This window comes from Leucopleurus acutus, assembly GCF_964270905.1.
Source record: "Leucopleurus acutus genome assembly, chromosome: 14".
Taxonomy (NCBI): Eukaryota; Metazoa; Chordata; class Mammalia; order Artiodactyla; family Delphinidae; genus Leucopleurus; species Leucopleurus acutus.
Genome location: NC_139156.1, coordinates 58,973,831 through 58,999,314, shown reverse-complemented (window position 1 = coordinate 58,999,314; position 25,484 = coordinate 58,973,831). Strand labels below are relative to the sequence as shown.

At 46.1% G+C, this 25,484-nt stretch overlaps 1 protein-coding gene across 2 annotated transcripts; it reads left to right on the top strand.

Moving 5' to 3' along the window:
- Window positions 1-242: 242 nt before the first annotated feature.
- SEC24C (SEC24 homolog C, COPII coat complex component) lies at window positions 243-25,412 on the top strand. Of its 2 annotated transcripts, XM_082854016.1 has the most exons (24): window positions 243-298; window positions 2,053-2,252; window positions 4,912-5,047; window positions 13,736-13,911; window positions 14,121-14,495; window positions 14,809-14,945; window positions 16,207-16,275; window positions 17,582-17,693; window positions 17,923-18,050; window positions 19,231-19,369; window positions 19,575-19,690; window positions 19,869-19,993; window positions 20,155-20,346; window positions 20,552-20,645; window positions 20,861-20,977; window positions 21,333-21,503; window positions 22,007-22,103; window positions 22,194-22,339; window positions 22,563-22,701; window positions 22,854-22,972; window positions 23,070-23,249; window positions 23,511-23,702; window positions 23,938-24,027; window positions 24,172-25,412. In XM_082854016.1, the coding sequence occupies exons 2-24, from the start codon at window positions 2,081-2,083 to the stop codon at window positions 24,310-24,312; spliced, it is 3,363 nt and encodes a 1,120-aa protein (XP_082710142.1). In that variant the 5' UTR covers window positions 243-298; window positions 2,053-2,080; the 3' UTR covers window positions 24,313-25,412. The 2 variants fall into 2 exon arrangements, with proteins under 2 accessions (XP_082710142.1, XP_082710143.1); XM_082854017.1 differs by lacking the exon at window positions 16,207-16,275.
- Window positions 25,413-25,484: the final 72 nt, after the last annotated feature.

The window sequence follows — 25,484 nt, the reverse complement described above, 5'->3', positions numbered from 1 at the left end:
CAGCTGGTGGGACCATAAGGTTACCAGGACATCTGGGCAAAACAAAAACAAAAACAAAAACGGAAATGCATAAAAAACTGCGGAGCCCCTAGGGGGCGGCCATGACGAGAGGGGAAAGTAGCGCATGTGCGGCATCCGGGTTCCTCGGCGCGTACTTACTGCCGACGTGGCAGAAGGAGTGGCCTTGGAGCGTGGGGGTGGAACTTCCGGGGGCGACGCGCCGGCCCCCCTCGGAACCGGAAGTGGAGCCTGGGAGCCTTGACGTTAGGAACGAAGTCGAACCTGGATCTGGAGCCGGGTGAGGAGTGGCTTCGGGAGGTTGGTGGGTAGGAAAGCAGAGGAGAGGCCGGGGTATCACTGGCCAGATCGGGGTCCTGTCTGAGAAGGAAGGGAGGGGCCCGGGGGCGGGGCCCGGGGAGAGACCCTCACCTCATGCATCCACAATCCAGAATCAGTCCTAGACCCTCCCTTCTCTTCTCCCGGCCCAGATTCCGGCTCCCGCTTCCTGCCCTGAGCCTGTTGAAGGGCGCAAGACGCTCCATCTCCTACTTAGTGGAAGTCTCTCTCATCGCGGCCCGAGAAGCTGGCTTGGCTTCTCGGTCTTGATCCCCAGCGCTCCCAGCCTCCACAGCTCGACTACTTTCAGAGTTCTAGGAAGCTTGCCCCGCCTCCTGGGTTGTCACCCTCGACTGTCCACCCAGAGTGGAGTTGAAACTTGAGCCTGACTCCAAACTCTTGGGTGTGTTTGAGGGGATTATTTCCTCGAGAAGAAGCTCCTTTCCTACCATCCCCACCCCCACACTGACTTTAGGAAAATAAGAGGAGGAGGACATCTGTCAAGCTTAATGTAGTGACCTGTGTGAGGTTTAGGATTTGGAAGAACAGCTCCTGAGATGGCTTTGAATTTAAAGAGTTCTAGTCCAAGAGCAGTTCAGCTTTTCTGTAGTCAAGATGGCCCTACCTAGCAAAGGGGAGAGGCCCATTGTTCCATTGCAGTAGCTGTGAGCTCTTATGCTTCCTGGGTCCCTTCTGTCTACAGGAGAGTTGGAATGATCAGGCTATGAAGAGTAGATGTGATCAGATAGTCCTGTTCTTGGAAGGACCTTGGAAAGGCTCTCCAATTTATTCCTTTGTTGCTGGGCAAGATTGTAATAATTTTGGTGGTGGCCTAGATTCATTACAAGCATACAAGAGCAGAAAAAGGAGAGTTGGAGAAGTGCATTGGGATTTGGAATACTTATAGTCCCCTCTGCTAGAAGGATAAGGTGAATGATCTTTTTCCATGAAATCTAACTTTGCCACTGATCTTTGAACTGTTTCCCTAGGTTATTGTGAGAAGTTTTTGTGCCAGGCCTGCACTCAGTTCTAATCTGATACCTTGCTAGAGTTTTGAGCTGTTCTTTACATTTAGTGATTTTAATACTTCAGTTCTAAGGTCCATACACTTTTTTGGTGGGAAGACTGGGGATGGTGTAGCACTTGATTTACTGCAGTTTAGCCAAAGAATGTCATTTTTCTAACCGGTTACTCTAAAATTTGTCTTTTGAGGGGGAGGGAATTTAGCCAATCTGTTTTAGACATGTAGTCTGGGTGATTAAAAATGACTAGCACACTAGAGGGTATTCAATTTTGTGGAATGAATGGATGCTAGAGTGAATGAATGGAAAGTGGGAGCATTGTTTCATTTACCTGTAATATCACAATAGTTTATCAGTGGCAGGACTTCTTGTATGACTAGACACTAGAAATCATACCACTGGGGAATGGAGGCTGCTGCTCCATTCCAATGGGCCTATCTGAGGTTGAAATTTATACCCTCTTGGCAGTGACAAAGCATAGGGTTCAGAGTAACAAAATCCTTACTTTGAGGAGGCAGTCTGTCTGCTGTCTGGGGAAGAAAATTACAAAGATCCTGTAGTAGTGTGAGAATGATTAGGCTGATCACTGCCTGATAAGGTCAGTCCTTTTCTATTTCTACTTCCTACTGTGAATAGTGCTCTCTCTTTAGAAAACTGATTTTGACTAATTTCTCTCTTCTCTCTCATCTAATAGGTGAGACCAAGTCGGGGATGCTCTCATAATGAACGTTAACCAGTCAGCTCCACCTGTGCCGCCGTTTGGGCAGCCCCAGCCTGTCTACCTAGGGCATCATCAATCCAGCTATGGTGGGCAACCAGGGCCCACAACCGCCCCCACTTCCTATGGAGCCTACAATGGCCCAGTACCAGGCTATCAGCAAACCCCTCCCCCAGGTATGTTTCCAAGCTTCCTTTGAGCTGAGGAGGGGAATTAGTAGTCTTCAGGTTGGGTTGTATTGCCCTACCTAAGCTGCCTAAAAGGTTGTGGTGACTGGGATTGAGGAACATGAATCTGGCTCTTGGTCACTGAGAGTCCTGTGGGCAGTCTGCCCTTCCCTGTTTTTTTTTTACCTTTTGGCCGCATCTCGCAGCTTGTAGGATCTTAACACCCTGACCAGGGATCGAAACCAGGCCCACAGCAGTGAAAGTGCCGAGTCCTAACTACTGGACTGCCAGGGAATTCCCACCTTTCCCTGTTCTTTTATAAGGCGACTGTGTCTCTGCCTTAAGACATCTAGTGGGAGCACATCTTCCAGGTTCAATGGCAGTTCACTTCCTGTGGGTGTCACCCTGTGCAGCCTCACCTGGCTGCATTGTTCACAGCTGGATGGAAGGGTTGTGGTCGCAGCTCGTCCAGAGCCTGTGACTAGGATTAATTATTTCTGTTGACCTAAAGTCTCTCTGAAATCACTTGTTTCTCATGTATATTGATAATGCCTCTCATCGGACTCATAGTTCTATCTATAAATGACTCTGGGACTTGGGGAACTAGTTCATGGATGAAAAGTGTGATGTTTGTGTGCCTGATTTTTGGTGCCTCTCATATCTTTCTGCTGATATCATTCCTTTTCCTTTGTTTGAGTTTCTTTGGCTTCTTAGATATTGTCTAATATCAGGGAAATAAGAGGAAACCAATCTGGTGCTGCCTTAGGATCAGTGTTTGGCTTTTACGTTACTTTTTCATGAAGAGCAGCTGGTAATCTACAGATTATATTATTCATAAGGGTTTTTTAGAAAATGGTTGACATTTGATCTTTGGTTAGGCTAGCTAAGGACTTAGGTATACCAAATGCTTTATGCTTTTTAAAACAGTAAATTCCATAAAGGGATATGGGAAAAAGAAGGCACCAAGGAGGCATAGGTAAGATTTGGGAAATGATTGAAGTTATGACCATTTTAATTATGACTTTGGAAAAAAAATTGCGAAGTGGTGAGATTAGGTCTCAGGGCTTTGGAGAGCCTTACTCTGGGTTGGGACTTTGGCTGGACAGAGTCCACCTCTGATCTATCAAGTCCTGGCTTATCAAGATGGAGTTTGGCATTGCCCCAAGAGGAAGCTCTGTTATTGAGAGGAAAACGTATCTGGTTCTTTGATGGCTAGTGAGCAGGTTCAGATTAATCATATTCCTGTAGGCAGGTTCTATAGTGTCTAATCTCTACTGGGGGAAGAGCAAAAGAAAAACAAAAAAACAATAGTTTGAACAGGGGTCAGCAATATTTCCAAAGTGATATGCCAAGTAAGTAATTGCTTTCTTCCTGCATCTCATGTGGGAAGGATGCTTGGGGGGAGTAGAAGTAGCTTTGATGGCAGCTCTCATGAGCAGAAAGGATGGAGTACAGCTTTTGTGATGACATAGTGACAGCAGTAATTGGAGGGCAGGTGACCTGTCCTGACTGAACAGTTGGGCAGGAACAAATTCTCCAACCCGTGGGAATACTTTCCTGAGCCATGTGCTATTGGGAGTGCCAACACTTAGAAATGGCTGAAAAGAAGATGCGTAGGATGAGTAGAATATATGAAGAAGAGGTTGGCAGAATAGTCTTCCTAATATTTATTTATTTATTTTGGCTGCACCGTGTCTTAGTTGCGGCATGCAGGATCTTCATTGTGGCATGTTTAGTTGTGGCATGCGGACTCTTAGTTGCGGCATGCATGTGGGATCTAGTTCCCCGAACAGGGCCCCTGCATTGGGAGCACAGAGTCTTACCCACTGGACCACCAGGGATGTCCTGAATAGTCTTTCTAAGAGGTGCCTTTCTTTACAACCTAGTTTAGAATGTTACTTGGTCACCTTCTGTGCCACCTTTCTCAAGTATGCTCTAAGTTTCTGAGTTCTGGAGTGGGATCCTTTCCTTTTTTAAAAAAAAATTATTTATTTATTTATTTATTTTTGGCTGTGTTGGGTCTTTGTTGCTGCACTCAGGCTTTCTCTAGTTGCGGTGAGCAGGGGCTACTCTTCATTGCAGTGCGCGGTCTTCTCATTGCGGTGGCTTCTTTTGTTGCAGAGCACGGGCTCTAGGCGCACGGGCTTCAGTAGTTGTGGCTTGACGGCTCTAGAGCACAGGCTCAGTAGTTGTGGCTCACGGGCTTAGTTGCTCCACAGCATGTGGGATCATCCTGGATCAGGGCTCGAACCTGTGTCCCCTGCATTGGCAGGCGGATTCTTAACCACTGTGCCACCAGGGAAGCCCCAGATCTTTTCCTTAAAAGAGTTGACGTTTTGTCTAGGGTAAGAACGTTAGACTGTCCTGGATTGAGTGAGAGTGTATGGTGATCATAGGAAGGCCCTACATTTTTGTGGCTCTGGCTACAGCTTCACCTGTAGTATACCTGTCTAGGAGAGTAGAGGCTCTCTGGCTGGGCATCCATGTTCAGAATCTCCTGTAGCTGGAGTTGCATGTTGATGGTGTCCTTTTCATTACCAAGCTATGGTATTATGCTTGTGATATTGCAGTAAAGGTCTGAGCTTATTGATTCTTGCTTTGCATTCCTTGCTCAGGGTGGAGGAGAAAGTTATTTCCCAATTGCTTAGTTTCTCTTCTTTACCCTCAGGTGTTTCAAGAGCCCCACCTTCTTCAGGGGCACCTCCAGCCTCGACAGCACAGGGCCCTTGTGGCCAGACTGCATATGGCCAGTTTGGACAAGGAGATGTACAGAATGGGCCAAGCTCCACTGTTCAGATGCAGAGGTACGTATTTGTTTTTTTTTTTAACATCTTTATTGGAGTATAATTGCTTTACAGTGGTGTGTTAGTTTCTGCTGTACAACAAAGTGAATCAGCTATACATATACATATATCCCCATTATCTCCTCCCTCTTGCCTCTCCCTCCCACCTTCCCTATCCCATCCCTCTAGGTGGTCACAAAGCACCGAGCTGATCTCCCTGTGCTATGCGGCTGCTTCCCACTAGCTATCTATTTTACATTTGGTAGTGTATATATGTCCATGCCACTCTCTCACTTCGTCCCAGCTTACCCTTCCTCCTCGCCGTGTCCTCAAGTCCATTCAGAGGTACGTATTTGGCTCAACCTAAAATTGGTCTGATGAGACTGGAAGAATTAGGAATGTGTGAGGGCCTGTTTACTTTTCTTTGCTTTTCTCTTACATCCCTTTTCCTCTTCCCTTCATCTTTTTGTATTTTGTTCTCATTTTTGCAGGTTACAGGTGCTGCTGATGTCCACCCTATGGATTATTGACCCATCTAAGTACCTGGGTTTTTTTCATATTCTTTCTATTTTTGTGAACTTGGGTTTTTTCCTTGACTAGACATATCTATAATCATTGTTATGGTCCTTCTGAGCTTACCCTACGGGAAAAACAGGAGAAAAGAACCTCAGGATTATTTATGTCTCTTCTGACTTCCCCTTTTCCTTTAGATCAGGCACTTAGTAGGACTTATTGGTTAAGTTTGGGTGTGACCAGTTATGAAAGGAAAGATACTCAAAGGAAAACTACGTAAATGATGAAAACTTTGGTGGTGCATGACTCAGTAAACCCTTGTCTTTGCATGGAAGTCCATTAAAGGAGGGCAGTCATCTCTGTTGGAATGCTGTTTGTTTTTTGGTAAACAAAGAATAAAGTATAACTACGCATAGGGTATGTGGTAGTGGAAGAGTCACTTAGTGACATTTTTATTAGGTGTCCAGAATATACATTTTTAACATTGAATGTAAGCCCAGAGAGAGAGGCTAGGAAACTCTCCCTAACCCTCTGTGTTGGAAAACTCTGAGAAGCAGTATAGGGAATTCATTAGTTCATTCATCCACTTAAAAATATTTATTTTGTACTACTATGTGTCAGATGTTGTTCTAGAGGTTGGAGATAAAGCATTATCAAACAGATCAAGTCTCTGCCCTCGTGAGCTTATAGTCTCATGGAGTACACAGAAGATAACAAGTAGTCAAATGTAAATAAATTAAACAGGGCTTCCCTGGTGGCGCAGTGGTTGAGAGTCCGCCTGCCGATGCAGGGGACACGGGTTCGTGCCCCGATCCGGGAAGATCCCACATGCCGCAGAGTGGCTGGGCCCGTGAGCCATGGCCGCTGAGCCTGCATGTCCGGAGCCTGTGTTCCGCAACAGGAGAGGCTACAACAGTGAGAGGCCCGCGTACCGCAAAAAAAAAAAAAAAAAAGAAATAAAACAGAATAAGGATATTGAGAATGAGTAGTGAGGAGGTAGGAAGCTGTTTTAAATACATTGGTCAAGGAAAGCCTCTCTGAAGTGATGTTTGAAACCACAGTGAAATGATGAAGGGAGGTACCCAGAGATCTGGGGGATGAGTGTCTTAGATAGACGGAACAATGGTGCAAAGGCCCTGGTAGAGAAATTAATTTGGTTGATGTGAAGAAGAGCAAGAATGCCAGTGTGTCTAGAGCAGAGTGGAGAGTGGAGGAGATAAAGTAGGTACATAGGCAGGAACCATATCATGTAATGCTTTCTAAGCCATAGTTAGAAGTTTAAATTTGATTTTAGTTGCAGTGGGAAGCCGTTGGAGAGTTTTAAGCTGGAGAGTAACATGTTCCCCATTTATTTGTTTGTTCGCTTATGTGATGGATCTTTTCATTGTAATGTAAAACACATATACAAAAACCATTCAAAACAAAGGTATGGCTTGGTAAATTTTCATAAAGTGATTACAACCCAGATCAAGAAATAGAACTCTGCCACGCACCCCTAAAACCCCTTCCATGTGTTCCAGTTCAATCATCGCTCTCTCCCTCCCCCCATAGGTAACCATTATCCTAACTTTTTTGTTTTTGGCCATGCGGGATCCTGGTTCCCCAGCCAGGATTCGAACGCATGCCCCCTGTAGTGGAAGTGCGGAGCCCTAACTACTGGACCACCAGGGAATTCCCTTCCCTATCCTAACTTTTTTTTCTTTTTTTTTTTTGCGGTGTGCAGGCCTCTCACTGTTGTGGCCTCTCCCGTTGCGGAGCACAGGCTCCGGACACGCAGGCTCAGCAGCCATAGCTCACAGGCTTAGCTGCTCCGCGGCATGTGGGATCTTCCCGGACTGGGGCACGAACCCGTGTCCCCTGCGTTGGCAGGCGGACTCTCAACCATTGCGCCACCAAGGAAGCCCTATCCTAACTTTTATAGTAGCCACTTTCTTGTGTTTTTTTAAAATAGTTTACATCCAAAGGTACATCCCTAGACACCACAGTTTAGTTTTACCTATTAAGAAAAAACAACTTGATGTGTCTTTTAAGTCCATAGGTTCCCTTTTTATCTCTTTCTTTTTCTTACTGTTTATCTGTTGAGGACTCCAAGCTAATTGACCTGAAGAGTTTCCCACAGCCTGGATTATCTGGGTTGTATATTCATGTTGCAGTTCAGTATTTTCCTTTTTCCTTTGTATTTCCTGCAAATTGGCAGCTGAATCCAAAGACTGGATCCAGATTCGATCCCTGTGGATAGGATGGAGCAAGATTTTGAAGGCACATAATATCTTTTTTTATATATAAATTTATTTATTTATTTATTTATTTTTAGCTGCATTGGGTCTTCATTGCTGTGCACGGGCCTTCTCTAGTTGCGGCGAGAGGGGGCTGCTCTTTGTTGCAGTGCGCGGGCTTCTCACTGCGGTGGCTTCTCTTGTTGTGGAGCACGGGCTCAAGGTGCGCGGGCTTCAGTAGTTGTAGCTCACGGGCTCTAGAGCGCAAGCTCAGTAGTTTTGGCACACAGGCTTAGTTGCTCTGCGGCATGTGGGATCTTCCCGGACCAGGGCTCGAACCCATGTCCCCTGCATTAGCAGGCGGATTCTTAACCACTGTGCCACCAAGGAAGCCTGGCACATAGTATCTTTTTTTTTTTTCTTTTTTTTTTTTTTTGGCGGTACGTGGGCCTCTCACTGTTGTGGCCTCTCCCGTTGCGGAGCACAGGCTCCGGATGCACAGGCTCAGCGGCCATGGCTCACAGGCCCAGCCGCTCCGCGGCATGTGGGATCTTCCTGGACCGGGGCACGAACCCACGTCCCCTGCATTGGCAGGCGGACTCACAACCACTGCGCCACCAGGGAAGCCCCACACATAGTATCTTGATGTCTCTTTTTATGATGTTACTAGTTGTTGATTCATATGTATGTTAATTCACTGGGTTTACAAAATGCTGATACTCTAATTCTTTTGTTTTCCTCATTTATTTGTTTGAATACCATTTTAGACAGTTCTTGTCATCTGTTATTTGGTTACAGGTTGTGCAATTCATGTAGAATAAATGCTTGACTCTTTACCTTTATTTCCTAGTTTATAGGGAAATGAGTTGGTTCTCAGTTATGTACAAGGTGACCAACTCTTATTTTTAATATCATTATGAATTTATAGTTTTAAACATATTTGATGGGTTTCAAATTACTGCAACTATCATCATTATTGGAGTATAAAGTGTCCTGTCTTTGACCAATGTGAGCCTCTTCAAGTTGATTCCTGAGTCCTTTTGACATGACCCTAGTAATCTTTAGGTCTAATGAGATGTTTCAGGCTTATCTTGTACTTTTTTTTTTTTTTTTTTTTTTTATTTATTTTTTTTGCAGTACGCGGGCCTCTCACTGTTGTGGCCTCTCCCGCTGTGGAGCACAGGCTCCGGACGCGCAGGCTCAGCGGCCATGGCTCACGGGCCCAGCCGCTCCGCGGCATGTGGGATCTTCCCGGACCGGGGCACGAACCCGTGTCCCCTGCATCGGCAGGCGGACTCTCAACCACTGCGCCACCAGGGAAGCCCGTATCTTGTACATTTATATTCTAGACCAGGAATTACCCATTTTTCCAAGAAATCCTTTATTTTTTTTGGTGAGAAATGTTATTTTGTGACTATAACCTGGGCACTAGGAATGTTCATTGCTGCCTGATTGGTCACTTCCTAGGCCTCTTCAGTGGACGTAGCTAAGAAATACATACCTACATATATTAAAGTTACAATACCTCATTAGTTTAAATACGTACTTTCAGTTCAAATTCAAGACTACAGAACCTTTACTTAACCTCTTCATTATATCTGTATCTCTTTTCTTCCATACCAGGAGTCTTGATTCTCAAGACTGTGGGGATGATGGAATTTGAATATTGGAATATCCCACAATTTCTCATTTATTTTATCCCTTATTATACACAACAATCTCAGTATAACAATACTAATACTATCACAAATGTGATTAGTAAAAACATTACTTTTTAAAAATTTTGCTTGTGCTCTCCTCATTCTCTAATAATTAAAACAAATATATTTATTTTAAAAAAGAGGTCACTTTGCTGAATTCAAGAGTAGAAGTAGGGAATCCTATGAGGAGGTTATTGCTGGTAGTTCAGGTAAGGGATGATCTTGGCTTGGTTTAGGACGGTAGTGGTAGAGGTGGTAAGAAGCAGTCAGATTTGGGATATATTTTGAAGGTAGAGTCGGTAGGATTAGATGTGAGTTAAGAGAGAAAGAGGAATTCTGGATGTCTTTTAACCTGTTGACTTAAGCAATTTGGTAAATAGTGCTATTTACTGGGATGAAGAATATTTGAGAAGGAGCAGATTTGGGGGGTGAAATGAAGGGTTTTATTTTGTACATTATAGGTTTAAGAAAGCTACCAGCTACCAAGTAGAGATGCTGAATAGGCAGTTGTATATGGATCTGCAGCTAAGGAATAATGTCAGGACTGGAGATACAAATTTGGGAGTCTTCAGTATAGAGACATTATTTAAAGCCATGGGACTAAATGAAATCACTTAGAAAGTGAGCATTATGAGTAAATAGTAGAGATGAGGACTGAACCTTGGAGCTTACTGACATGTAAAAGGCAGTCAGAGGGACTTCCCTGGTGGTGCAGTGGTTAAGAATCTGCCTGCCAATGCAGGGGACACAGGTTCGAGCCCTGGTCCTGGAAGATCCCACATGTCGCAGAGCATCTAAGCCCGTGTGCCACAACTACTGAGCCTGCGCTCTAGAACCTCCAAGTCACAACTACTGAGCCCAGGTGCCGCAACTACTGAAGCACGTGCTCCTAGAGTCCGTGCTCCGCAACAAAGAGAAGCCACTACAATGAGAAGCCTGCCATGAAGAGTAGCCCCTGCTCGCCCACGTACAGCAACGAAGACCCAACGCAACCAAAAAGAAATAAATGAATAAATAAATTTATTTTAAAAAAAAAAAGGCAGTCAGAGGAGGAGCTATCAAAACACAATGAAGGGGCTTCCCTGGTGGCGCAGTGGTTGAGAGTCCGCCTGCCGATGCAGGGGATGTGGGTTCGTGCCCCGGTCTGGGAGGATCCCACATGCCATGGAGCAGCTGGGCCTGTGAGCCATGGCTGCTGAGCCTGTGCGTCCAGAGCCTGTGCTCCGCGGCGGGAGAGGCCACAACAGTGAGAGGCCCACGTACCGCAAAACAAACAAGCAAACAAAAACACAATGAGGGGCTTCCCTGGTGGTCCAGCAGTTAAGACTCCATGCTCCCAATGCAGGAGCCTGGGTTCGATCCCTGGTCAGGGAACTAAGAGCCCTCATGCTGCAACTAAAGATCCCATATGCCACAACTGAAGACCTGGCACTGCCAAATAAAACAAACAAACACACTGAGAAAGAGCAGTAGTGAGGTAGGAGATTAGCCATGACAGAGTAGCATCCTGAAACTAGGTGAAGAGAGTATTTTAGGAAGTCAAGAGAATAATCAGCTGTGTCATTTGCTGCTGAAGGGTGAGATGTAGATGAAGAATTGACTGTTGGGTTTGGCAAGGTTCGACATCATTGACAGATGTAGTTTCAGTGGAGATATGAAGGCAGGTGAAAGAATTTCAGCTGGTAAGTAGATTAATGTAACCTAAAACCCTTCTGCCACAAACATCTAGAAAGGGGAGAGGAAATAGAAACAATTCTTTTTTTTCAAATATATAATCAAGCTTAAAAGAAAGAAAGTGAAATCCTCAAGTGCCAGAGACAAAGTGGGAACTGAAAATCAGAGTGGTTTTCAGTTTTCAGTGGTTTTCAGTGGTTTTCAGAGTGGCTGCCTGTGGAGAGGGTAGAAATTATTATCTTGAGAACCTGCAGGCTTAAGTTTAAGGGCAGAACAACTAAGCCTGTGCGCCACAACTACTGAGCCTGCGCTCTAGAGCCCACGAGCCACAACTACTGAAGCCTGCGCCTAGAACCCGTGCTCTGCAACAAGAGAAGCCACCGCAATGGGATGTCCGGGCACCGCAACAAAGCGTAGGCCCCGCTTGCTGCAACTAGAGAAAGCCCACGCGCAGCAACAAAGACCCAACACAGCCAAAAATGAATAAATAAATTAATTAATCAATTTATTTAAAAAAACACACAACAAGATACTCCTGTGTATCCATCAGATTGGCAAAATTAAAAAGTCTGACAGTACTAATTATTGCTGAGCATGTGGAGTATCAGGAACTCTCATCCACTGGTGGTCAGATGCAAATTAGTACAACTACTATGGGAAAATAACTTGGAATTATCTGTTAAAATTAAAGATATGCATATCATATAAACCAGTAATTTCACTCATAGCTATATGCCTTAGAAAAAACTCATGTGTGTATAAACAAGTTGAATATATGATTGAATATAGCAACATTATTGATAATATCCAAAAATTGGAAAACCCCCAATATCCATCTGTAGTAAAATGCTTAAGTAAATCATGGCATATTTATTTAGTGGAATAATATTTAGTGATGAAAGAGAATGCTAAATGCAACAGCATAGATGAATTCATAAACATCGTTGAACAAAAGAAGCAAACTCAGAGTATGTACGATGTGATTCTGTTCACAAAAGTTTAAAAACCTGACATAGCTGAATTATATTGTTTTAAAGATAAGGGAACAATTATCAAGAAGTTGGGAAAGTAGTTATCTTTGGGAGAAAGGAGAGGGCTGTGATGGAGGAGAGGCACACTGGGCCTTTGGTGTATTCTATTTCTTGAATTGCTTTTCGGTTACATGGGTTTTTGTATTATTCAGCAGTACGTATATGTTTTATGTATTTTTTTCTATTTATGTTATATTTCACAATTAAAAAGTAAAGTATTGATACATTGGACTAAGAATTGGGTCTGGGTTCTAGTTCTAGAATAGTCTGCTACTTATACCCTTAGTGTCTTAGTTTTCTATCTGCTCTGTTTCCCTCATTAATTTGCTGTGAGAATTAAATAAAGCACTTAGAGATGCTTTGTAAATTATAAAGCCATGTACAGATAAGGTGTTGGTTTATTGTTACTATGGTATGTGATAGAATACCACTGGGTAGTGGAGAGTATTATCCATGTTAATAGAGTAGTACCATGGAATATAATTATTTTGACAAGGATTTATGAGCATCTGCCATGGGGCTAACAGTATGTTTGTTGCTATGGAAGACAAAAAATGCAAAGCCCAACAAAGAGCTTAGGGAGGTAAGTTTCACTAGCATATTGCCCAGAAAATACTAGTTAAATGAACAAATGAAAAGTGTGAAACTGCAGAACTATTAGAAGCTGACCAAACATAATAAAGTTCTAGTTATTTAGTAGAGACAAAATAAGCAGGAAGGATAAATCAGAATTTCAGTTTAACAGGCTATCGTGAAGAATTTGATTCATTCTTGAAATCCCAGAAAGAGCTTGTTATGTATAATAATCTATGTTATAGATTTCTGCAGTAACATTACTGTAAAACACTGTTGGAACTGCTAGTTGGTATACAATGATATTGGAATGATTTTGAATTTATATTTTAATACGCCATCTGATACCATGGGAGTATTCAAGACAGTTATCCAAGTAACGAGGCTTTGCTAGATAGACCCAGCTAGAAGGCTACCTGGTTTATGTCCTGTTTGTCTAGTCCTTAACTCTGGTAGAGTTAGTATCATCTTTCTGCTTAGCATAGAATGCCAGACTTAGCTGACCTGCTCTTCTAATCTTAAGGATATTTCTATCATCTTTCCCAGGATTAAGTGATACTTTGGTTTAAAAGTTAAACAATCAAACTGCATTTGTTTGAGCCCACATTATTAAGCTCCTGTTGTGTTAATGCTTCTGTGCACCTTCCCTTCGACTCCTTCAGTGCTTCAGATTATAGAACTGAGGTGGTTTGTCAACAAAGGATTAAGGCAGAGGAGGTGATAATCTAACTAGCAGAGTAAATAATACTCTGATCTGAGGGTGTTCAACACATGTTTTTGGAGTGAACCTAATGGAAAACAAGGTTTGCCATGAATAATCACAGTGTAGATCATGAGGAATGTAATTTATTCACAAATATATAAAAATGTGAAGCCATATAAGAGTCCAGATGAGAATAAGATGCTGTAAAGCAATATAGTTTCCTATATGATGTGGAGCTCCTGCCAACTTTGAAGGGTATCTCAGCCCACTAGAAACCTCTGCCTTCCTTCTCTTCGCAGGCTCCCTGGGTATCAGCCATTTGGGTCAGCCATATTGGCCCCTGTGGTCAGCCAGCCAGCTGTGCTTCAGCCCTATGGCCCTCCCCCAACAAGTGCACAGGTGACGGCTCAGCTGGCCGGAATGCAGATCAGTGGTACTGTGGCCCCAGCCTCTCCACCTTCAGGGCTAGGCTATGGTGAGTAGCTGTGACCAAAGGAATACTGTCCCCTTCTTTTTAGAAGCATCAGACTCTGGGGCTATACCTGAATCCCTTTTATTTCTTGTGCTTCTGAGCCCCAGCAGATGGGAGAAGTCATTCCTGCCCCTCATGTGGAAAGGAATGTGATTTACTGAACAAGGAGGCAGAATGACTGGGGTTCTGACTCTACTTCTTCTACTTCTCAGGCCCACCAACATCGCTGGCCTCAGCCTCAGGAAGTTTCCCTAACTCTGGTCTGTATGGCTCCTATCCTCAGGGCCAAGCTCCTCCCCTTGGCCAGGCCCAGGGTCATCCTGGGACCCAGCCTCCCCAGCGATCTGTCCCACTACAGGCCTCCAGCTTCACACCCCCAGCTTCAGGGGGTCCTCGGATGCCTTCGATGACTGGTCCTCCCTTGCCTGGACAGAGTTTTGGGGGGCCCCCAGTGAGCCAGCCCAACCACGTGTCCTCACCTGCTCCTCAAGCTCTGCCCCCTGGCACCCAAATGACTGGGCCCCCAGGACCACCACTACCACCTATGCACTCCTCCCAGCAGCCAGGCTATCAGCTGCAACAAAATGGTGAGTTTTTCCCAAGGTCTACCTAGGAGCCAAAGGCTTTAGCAGTTCACGTGTTTTTGTTGTTGTTTTTATTTGCTTTTAGTATTGTTTGCTAAGTGGTGAACTAGATAGACAGCTTCAGGGTATTATTACTAGGATCTGGGGTTTATAAGATTTTTTTTTCTCTTAGTTCAGGTAGTGTGGGCTTTCTCTGAATGGTCACTACTGTACCTCTCAATTCTACATTTATAGGAGTCTAGTAATTTCCGTGAGGCCTTAAGAAGAGATAGAGAAGGAATAATTTGTTCATCAACCTTGTGTCCTTGTCTCTTAGGTTCCTTTGGACCAATCCGGGGCCCTCAGTCCAATTATGGAAGTCCCTACCCAGGAGCAGCCACTTTTGGAAGTCAGCCTGGGCCTCCTCAACCATTGCCTCCTAAGCGCCTGGACCCTGATGCCATCCCGAGCCCTGTAAGTAGATACTTATGTGGTCCTGGGGAAGGTGCTAGTGGCTGCCAGATAAGTGAGTCAACCTAGAAGAGATGTTTGCCTAGGCTTTTCTGATTTTCCTTTTCGTTCATCATCTTGTAGGTGTAGAACCTAGATGTAATTTTTGACTCTTTAACTAGAACTTGAAGTCCCAGAAATCTTTTGGGGGCACTTTTACTTCATAGCTGGGCAGGAAAGGAAGGGAAACCAGGAGTGATCAGCAGTATCAGTAGAGCTCTGGGTTGAGTGCTGCATTCTGCCACTGCTGGACAGAGCACGGTAACCTCTGCTCTTCTGTGGAGTGGTGGGTGGGGTCCAGGTCTTGTCCTCTTAGATCTAGTAGAATAGCAGTCTTCTTAACGGGTAGAGCTGGTGGAAATTCTCTGGTGTTAGGTGGTAAGAAAAGGAAAGCCTCTCTGGATTCTCTCTGCCCTTATTTGGACAGTGTTTTAGGAGGAAGCCTCCAATACTTTTGTTTGTTAGCCTGCTGCTGTGTGGATGGGGAATAGTGATCTACAATTTCAAGGACGATGTGGGGAAGTTGCTTCTCCCAGGAAGAGGGTGAATCTCACCCTTAGAGCCATCAGAATACTCAGGCCTTCCTCATCATACACAGAATAGAGGCTGGTACTGTATTCCCAAGTGGAGGCCACTTTATAGTTCTGTCTGCAACATTTGCTATGTCAATTACCTCACCATGCTTAGCCATTGTCATATTCCATTCTGTTCTCTTCCCTCTTCCTTTGGGGAACTATCATGGTGAGGGACCCAGTTGGCAAAGGGGGACTCTAGAGGATTAAGCAGTCCCTCTTTCCTTCTCCCTCCTTTAGTAAGAAGGAGAGTCTGGTTGGATGTGAGGCTTCTTTCAGCATAAGAATAGTTCTTACATGGGAGGCTTGGCCTTTTGGAGGGAACATCCCTCTTCTTCCTTCTTAAAATTTCTCCCATTCAGCCCCTCTGTATAACCCCTCTTGCCTCCTATTTGCCCCCTTCCTTATCTTTCTACATCATAGCCTGAGCCATTAAAGGCTCTTTTTTGGCCCAGAAACATTTGGAATTTCTGATCTGGGGGGGCCTGATTTCAGCAGTATGAGCTGGGCTCCATGGAGTTAGTATGAGCTAACTCCATGAGTTAGCTGTTCATGTCTAACTCATCAGGGCTGAGAGAAGTAACATCTGCTTCTTGTTCTTTTGTCTCCCTCCCTGTATTCCCCTGCTGCCTTTATTATTAAAACACTAAAAGCAACTCAATGAGCTGCCTCCTCAGCAGAAAACCAGACACAGAATAGACCCTGATGCCATTCCTAGTCCAGTAAGTGCAGGGGGTGGGTGTGTGTGTGTCATCCCTGTGTTAATGTCACCCATGCATGCCTGTGACCTCATCTTCACCTCATCCACCATGTCCATCCCTCCGCATCCTCTTCCCTTAGTCCTTCTAGACCCTTGCTTTTACAAGCTAGAAGGATGTGCATGCCTCGAGTCACCATATAATGAAGAAGTAGCAAGCTGTTAGCAGTGCCTTTAAGTATGGGATGGTAGAAGGTCAGGATCGAAGGGTGGGGTCAGATGGCATATTAAGCTTTGGTTTTAGTCCTGCTGGCGTCTCCAGGAGCCTGCATGTGACATAGGATGGAACAGGACAAAACTGAACAGTAGATCTTTCCCTTTTGGGTTTGATTTGTCTACTGCTTGTTGTAGAGAAACATGTGGGTAGGTGGCTACTAATGTACAAATTTGGGAAACTCATTTCTTACGGGGAGGGGTCAGCTGGTTTGGGAAAGTGTGGGCCACTTTCTCATCTGGAGAGTCTGTTTGACTCTGATATATTTCTAAGCTTCAACTCTTTCTGCTATGGGATACAGAGTCTTATTCTCCCTTTACTTTTTCTGGTTTCACCAAACCCATCTTGAAGTAACTGACCAAAGGTTATCAGCCTGCATGAAGGTCTGATCACCAGCTTTGCAAAATCCTTTTTTTTCCTTTGCTGGGTCTGTCAAAATGTGGGGGACTGAGGATTGGGCTATAATATCCTCTTCTTCCATATTTACACACTGATGCTTACCTGAAAATAAGGCAGCATCTGCTTCCTCACCTTACCTGATCATTTCCTGCTGTGTAATCCTCTCCTCACCCTGTCCCTTCTACTTTCATGGAGTGTAGAGTCATTCCAGGTAGATTTCATTTTTACATGTTTACCGTTGTCTGTTCCCCTGCTCTGATTCAGAATGTGTCTTGGGAAGAGAAGGGGAGGCAGAGGCTTGATGGGGGAGGGAAGTGGAATCTGATCACGTTTGAAGGCTTGTGATAAGAGCTGGAGCTTTCCTGGAGTAGGTATTATAACAGGGTGATCACCATTTATTGGGATCAGGGCGATTCATAAAGAAGCCCTTTCTCAATGTTGCCTGTCCAGCATATTGCTGCTGACTGTGGAGTGGAAGATTGGTATTACAGCATTTTATATGATCTCCTAAAGGAGAGCAGGCCTGGTGCATGAGGCGTGTTCCTTGGCAAATTATTAGTTTCTGTGCTGCAGCTCCAGTGTTTCTTTCTCCTGGCTCTCTGCGACCTGCTACTCCCTTTTCATCTGTCACTTCATTCATTTCACCTCTTCCCTACAGATTCAGGTTATTGAGGATGACAGGAACAACCGGGGTTCAGAGCCATTTGTTACTGGAGTGCGGGGCCAGGTGCCACCCTTAGTCACCACCAACTTCCTCGTGAAAGACCAAGGTGAGAAGGGCATTAATTACTCCCTGCGGGGACTTTTTCTCCAGCATTATCAGCTTATGGATGGGGCTTTGTCAGTCTTTAATCAGAGACCAGTCCCTCATTGGTCTCTAGGGGGAAAAAGCCACCATCAGCTCTAGCATTTGTTGGGATGATGGGGTGGATTGGCAATGGAGAGCCAGTGTCTGGAGTGATTCTGTGATCTGACTCAACTTTTCTACCTCCGCTTCAGGGAATGCAAGTCCCCGATACATCCGATGCACATCCTATAATATCCCTTGCACATCTGACATGGCTAAGCAGGCTCAGGTGCCCCTAGCAGCTGTCATCAAGCCGCTGGCAAGGCTGCCCCCAGAAGAGGTGAGTCAGGGAAGGGACTAGAGTATAATGAAAGGGAGGAAGGGAGGGGGATTGGGGAGTGAGACTTCTTCCTAGATGTGATTCTGGCAGTCACAATGGAAGAAGTCTTGGTTGGGTGAGAGGGGTGAATATCTTCAATAGCTTTCTATCACAGGGCCCATGCCTGAAGGGGTGGTAGGGATGAGAGTAAAAGCCCAGGAAATTGCTGGATGGGAGCAGAGTCCACAGGGGAAACACATTATGGAAAGAGTCAAGACCAACTTGTAGGGGAGAAGACAGCTGGTTGCAGGAACGTCTCATAGCATGGTCATCTCCAGATGATTAGAAGCACATCATTCTGTTTTTTCTTGTATGCTGTCCTGTCATCCCAGGTAAGTCGAGATGTTAGGACAGCATATTAAGGAAAAAGGTAGATTAAGATCCAGTAGTCCTTCTTACCTGGTTTGGGCCATGATCTGTCACCCCAATCCCTGGAATCAGCATTGAAAGAGAGAGAGCTTGGCAGCTGCTCTGCCAGGCCTTGGTAGGATACCCTCATATTCATGCCTAGCTTAATGAACTTGGGGTGGATTTCTCTGTAACTGGATACTCACGGCTCACTTTACATCCTGTTTCTCTGTCTTGTTCTGTGTTTTTCTCTTTCTTTTTTCCTGGGTCTCAGTGGGGATGGTTGGACACTTGGCTGCTGGTCTCTTATCTGTAGGGTGACATCTGCCTGGGCGTCAGTAGGCTCACAGAAATCCAGGGATTGGAGAGGACAAATGTCATAGATACTTTGTTGGGAAAGGAGGTAGGAGTCAAGATCCTAGAGCAGGAGTGAAGGGGATTGAAGATTGGGCCAGAAATGAGAATCCTGGGTAATCTCTGGTTTTCTCCTCATACATCCATGTCAGCCCCTGGCTTGTTTGGGCCAGTTCCACAGTTGCTCTTCTCTTTCCAGAAGAAGTGAAATTCTAGAGATGAGGAGTAAGGAGAGGGGACTATAGAATTTAGACTCTTAGGGACATTCCTTAGAGACATTTGACATTTGTCCTCGTTCCCCTTCTCTCTGCTCCCTCCCCAGGCAGACTATCTGAGCCATGCCCTTCTCGCTCCAGGTTGTTCCTCCTCATCTGTTGCCACATATAGCTCCCTGCTGTAGCTTCCCTCTATGTCTGAGCCCCTCCCCTTTGCTCTTTAGGCTTCACCGTATGTTGTCGACCACGGGGAATCTGGCCCTTTGCGCTGCAATCGCTGCAAAGCATACATGTGCCCTTTCATGCAGTTCGTTGAGGGAGGGAGGCGCTTCCAGTGCTGCTTTTGCAGCTGTATCAACGATGGTATGTTCACAGAGGCTGGGGTTGGGGGGGATCTGGATTGCATCTTCATTGTTCTCTTTCTAGTTAGATAGATGAGGGTCCGTTGGTTCAGGAGTTGGGGAAATAAGGCGCCTGTGGGGATGTGGGGCAATAGAGTGAGCTCAGCCAGGACCCAACTAAGATTGAGCGTGGACCTTTGAGTAACACTCTGCCCTACTCCCCACAGTTCCCCCCCAGTATTTTCAACATCTGGATCATACCGGCAAACGTGTGGATGCTTATGACCGTCCTGAGCTGTCCCTGGGTTCTTATGAATTCTTGGCCACTGTAGATTACTGCAAGGTGAGGGAAGGTAGCGTGGGGAGCAGCAGTGGGTGGACAATGAGACAGCTAAGACTTGCTGTGGTCATTTCCCTCACCCCGTCATTGTCCCCTTTGGTGTTGACTTCTCTCTAGTCAACTGACCTGCTTACTAATACCCCTCTCCCACCCCCGCCACCAACATTTCCTTTCTTTGCAGAACAATAAGTTCCCCAGCCCTCCTGCCTTCATCTTCATGATTGACGTCTCCTACAATGCCATCAGGAGTGGTCTTGTTAGGCTCCTCTGTGAGGAGCTCAAGTCATTGTTAGACTTCCTGCCTAGGTGAGAGTTAGGAGCCGAGGTGCTTCCTTTGGATAATGATGCCTGGGGAGGGGGCTTAGGGGTGGGTGGCTGGGTTAACTCAGCACATCGTGGATCCTGATGTCATGAAGTTGGGTGGTGGAGAAGTTGGCAACCGTGGGTAACAATGTCACCTTCTACAGGGAGGGCGGGGCAGAAGAGTCAGCAATCCGCGTTGGCTTTGTCACCTATAATAAGGTGCTCCACTTCTACAATGTGAAGAGCTCATTGGCCCAGCCACAAATGATGGTTGTATCTGATGTGGGTGACATGTTTGTGCCACTGCTGGATGGCTTCCTGGTCAATGTCAATGAGTCTCAAGCAGTCATCACCAGGTACGAGTTAGACTGTGGGGGTAAAGCAGGGGTGGGGTGGATACAACCACAGAAGGCCAGAGAGTTGAGCAGAGCGTTCAGCAGATGTACAGAGGCTGTGCCTCAGGAGTTCTCAGAGTCTGGGAGCCAGATGACTCTTCAGGGAATTGAGGGATTTGAAATTTGGATAGCAATTTTGATTGCCTCCTATCACCTATCTCTTCAGCTTATTGGATCAGATTCCAGAAATGTTTGCAGACACAAGGGAGACAGAGACAGTATTTGCCCCAGTTATCCAGGCTGGGATGGAGGCTCTGAAGGTAAGGCTCGAGTCCCTGGCAGCCACCTCTGCAACACTGTCTTCTGACCATCTTACCCCCTAGGATACAACCCCTGTATCTTCAGTGATTGATGGCTGTGCAGTGAGTCAGCTTGTCTGACATAGTTGGCACTGAGTAAATGACGAGGGAAGGGATGAATGAATAATGGATGAATAAAGGAAAGAATGGACAAGTAGATCTCTCTTCTTTTCTAGGCTGCTGAGTGTGCAGGGAAGCTCTTTCTGTTCCACACCTCCCTGCCCATTGCAGAGGCCCCAGGGAAACTGAAGAACAGAGACGACAGGAAGTTGATCAACACAGACAAGGAGAAGGTGTGGGATTGGGAGCTGCGGGGAGGACTTTCTATTACAGAGGAACATGCTGTCTATTCACAATGCAGTACTCTTAACTTTCTTGAGGGAGACTGGGACTGGATCCTCTGCCCTTTCACATGTCACATCCGTGACTGCCAACCTTCTCCACTGCTCCCACACCTCTACCCCATCCCAAAGCCCTTGGTAGACTTTTTTTTTTTTTTAAGAGACTGTTCTGTTACTATTGCAAACTGAGAGGTACATCTGAAGTCTTATATGTCCTTGAATATCCCATATTACATATACAGCATATACAGTTCTCAGGCAGGGTGGAACTGGGATCTTTGAACATTTTTTTCCTGTTCTTCCCCAGACTCTGTTCCAGCCTCAGACAGGTGCCTATCAGACCCTGGCCAAAGAGTGTGTGGCCCAAGGCTGCTGCGTAGACCTCTTCCTCTTCCCTAACCAGTATGTGGATGTGGCCACGCTCTCTGTTGTACCCCAGCTCACTGGTGGCTCTGTCTATAAATACGCTTGCTTTCAGGTACGGCATGGGACTCTGGGTGGCAGGTGGAAGCAGGACTGGGAATGCCTGCCTGCATGTGGAGTGGCCCCTTAGCTGCTGACTCATTAATAGGAATAGCGTTGGAGGAGAAGACTGCACAGTGTACAGAAGAGAGTGTGGCAGTCAGGAGCACGGGGCTTGGAATCAGTCCCGGGTTGATATTCTGGCCCTACTATTTACCAGCTGTGTGACCTAGGATAAATTACTTAATTATTCTCTCCTTTGTTTCTTCATCTACAAAATGGGATTTTTATAGTTATTAATTAGGATTTATCATCAGGATTAAGTAATTATATGTAAGGCACTTAATGGGATACCTGGCATGTAATATGTAATAAGTGCTTAAAAGCTATCATTATCATCAACATCATTATCTTCACTGTTACTGTCATTATGATTCTGCAGGCTTGTAGAGTGGAGGGGGTGCAGGGAGATTGTTTATATGTAGTCAGTGATGTGACTCTGAGCCTGGGGGGATGCAGGTGGAAAATGACCAGGAACGGTTCCTGAGTGACCTGCGTCGGGATGTACAGAAGGTCGTTGGCTTTGATGCTGTGATGCGGGTCCGGACAAGCACTGGTCAGTCCTAGTTGGAGAAGAGCAGGTGGGGGGGGCTCAGTCTGGAGGGAGGCACCTGTCATACCTTTAGCCCTGTCCATGTGGCCTCAGGTATCCGTGCTGTAGATTTCTTTGGGGCTTTCTACATGAACAACACAACAGATGTGGAGCTGGCTGGGCTGGATGGGGACAAGACGGTGACTGTGGAGTTCAAGCATGATGATCGGCTCAATGAAGAGAATGGAGCCCTCCTGCAGGTAGGGGACAGGAGGCAGGGGTTGGGGAAGAAGTGTCCGCGGTCATATCACTGGATATAAACAGGCTGTAGGGAAGGGGGTGAGGGGTGGGTAGAGAAGACTAGAAGAGGCTGGAGAAGGGATGGCTCATGTCTGTCTTCTAGTTTAAGAATATAGCAGAGGCAGTTTTCCAAGGGCTATGCTGAGGGAGGGGTGTGAATTCCCCCTTTCTCCCTTCCCCTAGTGTGCCCTGCTCTACACCAGCTGTGCAGGGCAGCGACGGCTCCGCATCCACAACCTGGCCCTCAACTGCTGCACTCAGCTGGCTGATCTGTATCGAAACTGTGAGACTGACACGCTCATCAACTACATGGCCAAGTTTGGTGAGGGCAGAGGCAGGGCAGGGTGGGATTGGGGCTAAGAGAAAGGTCCAGGATGGTCAACAATTCAGCATTCCTGAGTGGGTGTGATGGTGGGAAGGCGCATGTGATGGAGTGGCTGACCATTGACTGTGCTGTCTCCCTTTCCCATCCAGCATACCGGGGGGTCCTGAGCAGCCCTGTGAAGACTGTTCGTGACACTCTTATCACTCAGTGTGCCCAAATCTTGGCCTGTTACAGAAAGAACTGTGCCAGCCCCTCCTCTGCAGGACAGGTAGGGCAAGCATATTGGTGGAGGAGTTGTTGGGATACATTTTTGCATTGGGAGGGATTTCTCGTGATTATTGACTTTGTTTTGATAACCTCCTTAGTTGATCCTTCCTGAGTGCATGAAGCTACTCCCAGTTTACCTGAACTGTGTATTGAAGAGTGATGTCCTGCAGCCTGGAGCTGAAGTCACTACTGATGACCGGGCCTATGTCCGACAGCTGGTTACCTCCATGGATGTGGCTGAGACCAATGTCTTCTTCTATCCTCGGCTCCTACCGTTGGTGCGACTGAGTGCTGGAGTGTGAGACATTGTAGTGAGAAAGGGACATCATAGGAGGACGAAGGGAAGGATTAATATTATCTGTGTCTGACACTCATGAATTTTTTACCTATCTTATCTGATGTAATATTTTCATACTGAGAGTTACTCAGGTGCTTAGCTTTCTGAAATTTCGTGTGTATGGGGGTGGAGGATGGGGGTGTGGGTGGGCAAACGAGTCTTATGGTCCTTGGTAACCGTTTGCCCCCTTCCTTTTGTCTAGACAAAGTCTCCCATTGAGAATACCACTGAACCACCAGCAGTTCGAGCATCTGAAGAGCGTCTAAGCAACGGGGATATATATTTGCTGGAGAATGGGCTCAACCTCTTCCTCTGGGTGGGAGCAAGTGTCCAACAGGGTGTTGTCCAGAGCCTCTTCGGTGTCTCCTCCTTCAGTCAGATCACCAGTGGCTTGGTGAGGGCAGGGAGTCAAGGAGAATGTGGGTGTGGAAGTAGACTCTGTGATATGAGTTAGGAGCCAAGAAAAGTGTGTTCATTCCCTTAAATAGCAGGGTACAGTTAGAGAGGGAGGGTGCTGTCATTCTTCACAGGCTTCCATATTTCAGATAATGCATAAATCTGTGCTGTCCCATCTTCACTTCTGGATTCAGCATACCTTACCATAAGGATAAATGAATTTTGTGTTCCAGAGTGTTCTGCCAGTTCTGGATAATCTACTGTCCAAGAAGGTGCAAGGCCTCATTGACAGTTTGAGGGCACAGAGATCACGGTACATGAAGGTAACACTGATCCGGACCTGGATTTCTTACCTTGTCAAGTCCTCACTGGGAAGGGGGATGGGGAGTAAGTGACTAGATAATGGGATTTTAGGGCATGTTTAATTCCCTTTAGCCCTGCCTCATGACCCTGTGTTCTGGCCATAGCTTATTGTGGTGAAACAAGAGGACAAGCTGGAGACACTGTTCAAACACTTCCTGGTGGAAGACAAGAGCCTGAGCGGCGGAGCATCCTATGTGGACTTTCTCTGTCATATGCACAAGGAGATTCGGCAGCTACTGAGCTAGAGCATGTGGTAAACAGCATAGGGTCCAGGCCAGCTTCCAGAAAGTACCCCAGGACAGCAGAGAAATTGGGACAGTTCCATATATTATAAGTCATATAAGCTGACCTCAGTCTCTTTGGGGGGAGGGGGAGGTATAAGGAGACACCTTCTTTCTGGGCTCAAGTATCCTACCACTCTGTCATGTCCTGCTGTTGGAAGGTGCCCCTGTCCCCTCACTTTACCATTTTCCTGCTAATCCTGTCGTAATGAATGTAGTTTCTCAGTTCACTGTATATGATTTGGTGTTGGGGGATTTGGAGCCACCCAGACCCTGATAATATTATGTGTCCCTTTGGACCAGCCTCCAAGAAGAGAAGGGCAGACAGGAAGGAGTGAGGATCCCAGGGTATTACAGGGGGAGGGGCTGTGAAGTCAGCTCACTGTCATCAACAACTTCCTATATTAGGGATAAACATACTTACAGGTGCACAAGAGCTGGGGTATAGACCATAGATGGTAGAGAGAAAAGTGGTCAGTCTTCTTGGGCCTGGAAGTCAACAGCCAACTCAGAGTGACTGAGGGTGGTTGATTAGCTTTCTTGCTCTGCTTCCACTGATCTTTCTCTCTCCTGAAATGATTGGTGATCACTTGGTGAATAGAGGCACGTAATCAGAAATGAATGAGCCTGGGAACAGAGTTGCAAAGTATATTAAGACCTGGTAGCGGTATCAGCCTCCTTTCCAGCTGGAGAGGCCCCAACACTGGATGGTTCTGTAGGGAGCCTGGCCATCGACTTGCAATACCTCACAGAGCCAGCCCGCATCCCACTCTGAGCTCCCGCTGGAAGCACTGCTCTCCAAGCTGGAGGTTGTTGGAGAGAGAGGCAGAGGTGGCTAGTCTCTCCTGCTAGGACACCACTCAGGCTTTCGTACTGACAGAGTGGCTGACAGTTATCTTCCAACCCCACCTAGCTGGGGCAGGACAAGGGCTAGGCTTGATGGTGGCCAGGCTTGCCTGCTCCCAGCCCGGGACGCCCCTGCTCTGGACCTCTCATTTCTCTTCGTTGGTTTATTTTTCAATGCATCTTTAATTTGTAAAGAAATAAAATAAATTAAGATGTAACCAGCAGCCTCCGTTTTATCTGTGACGTATCACTTTCCTTGCAGTACTTCCTGCCAGGATTAGCGGCTCCCG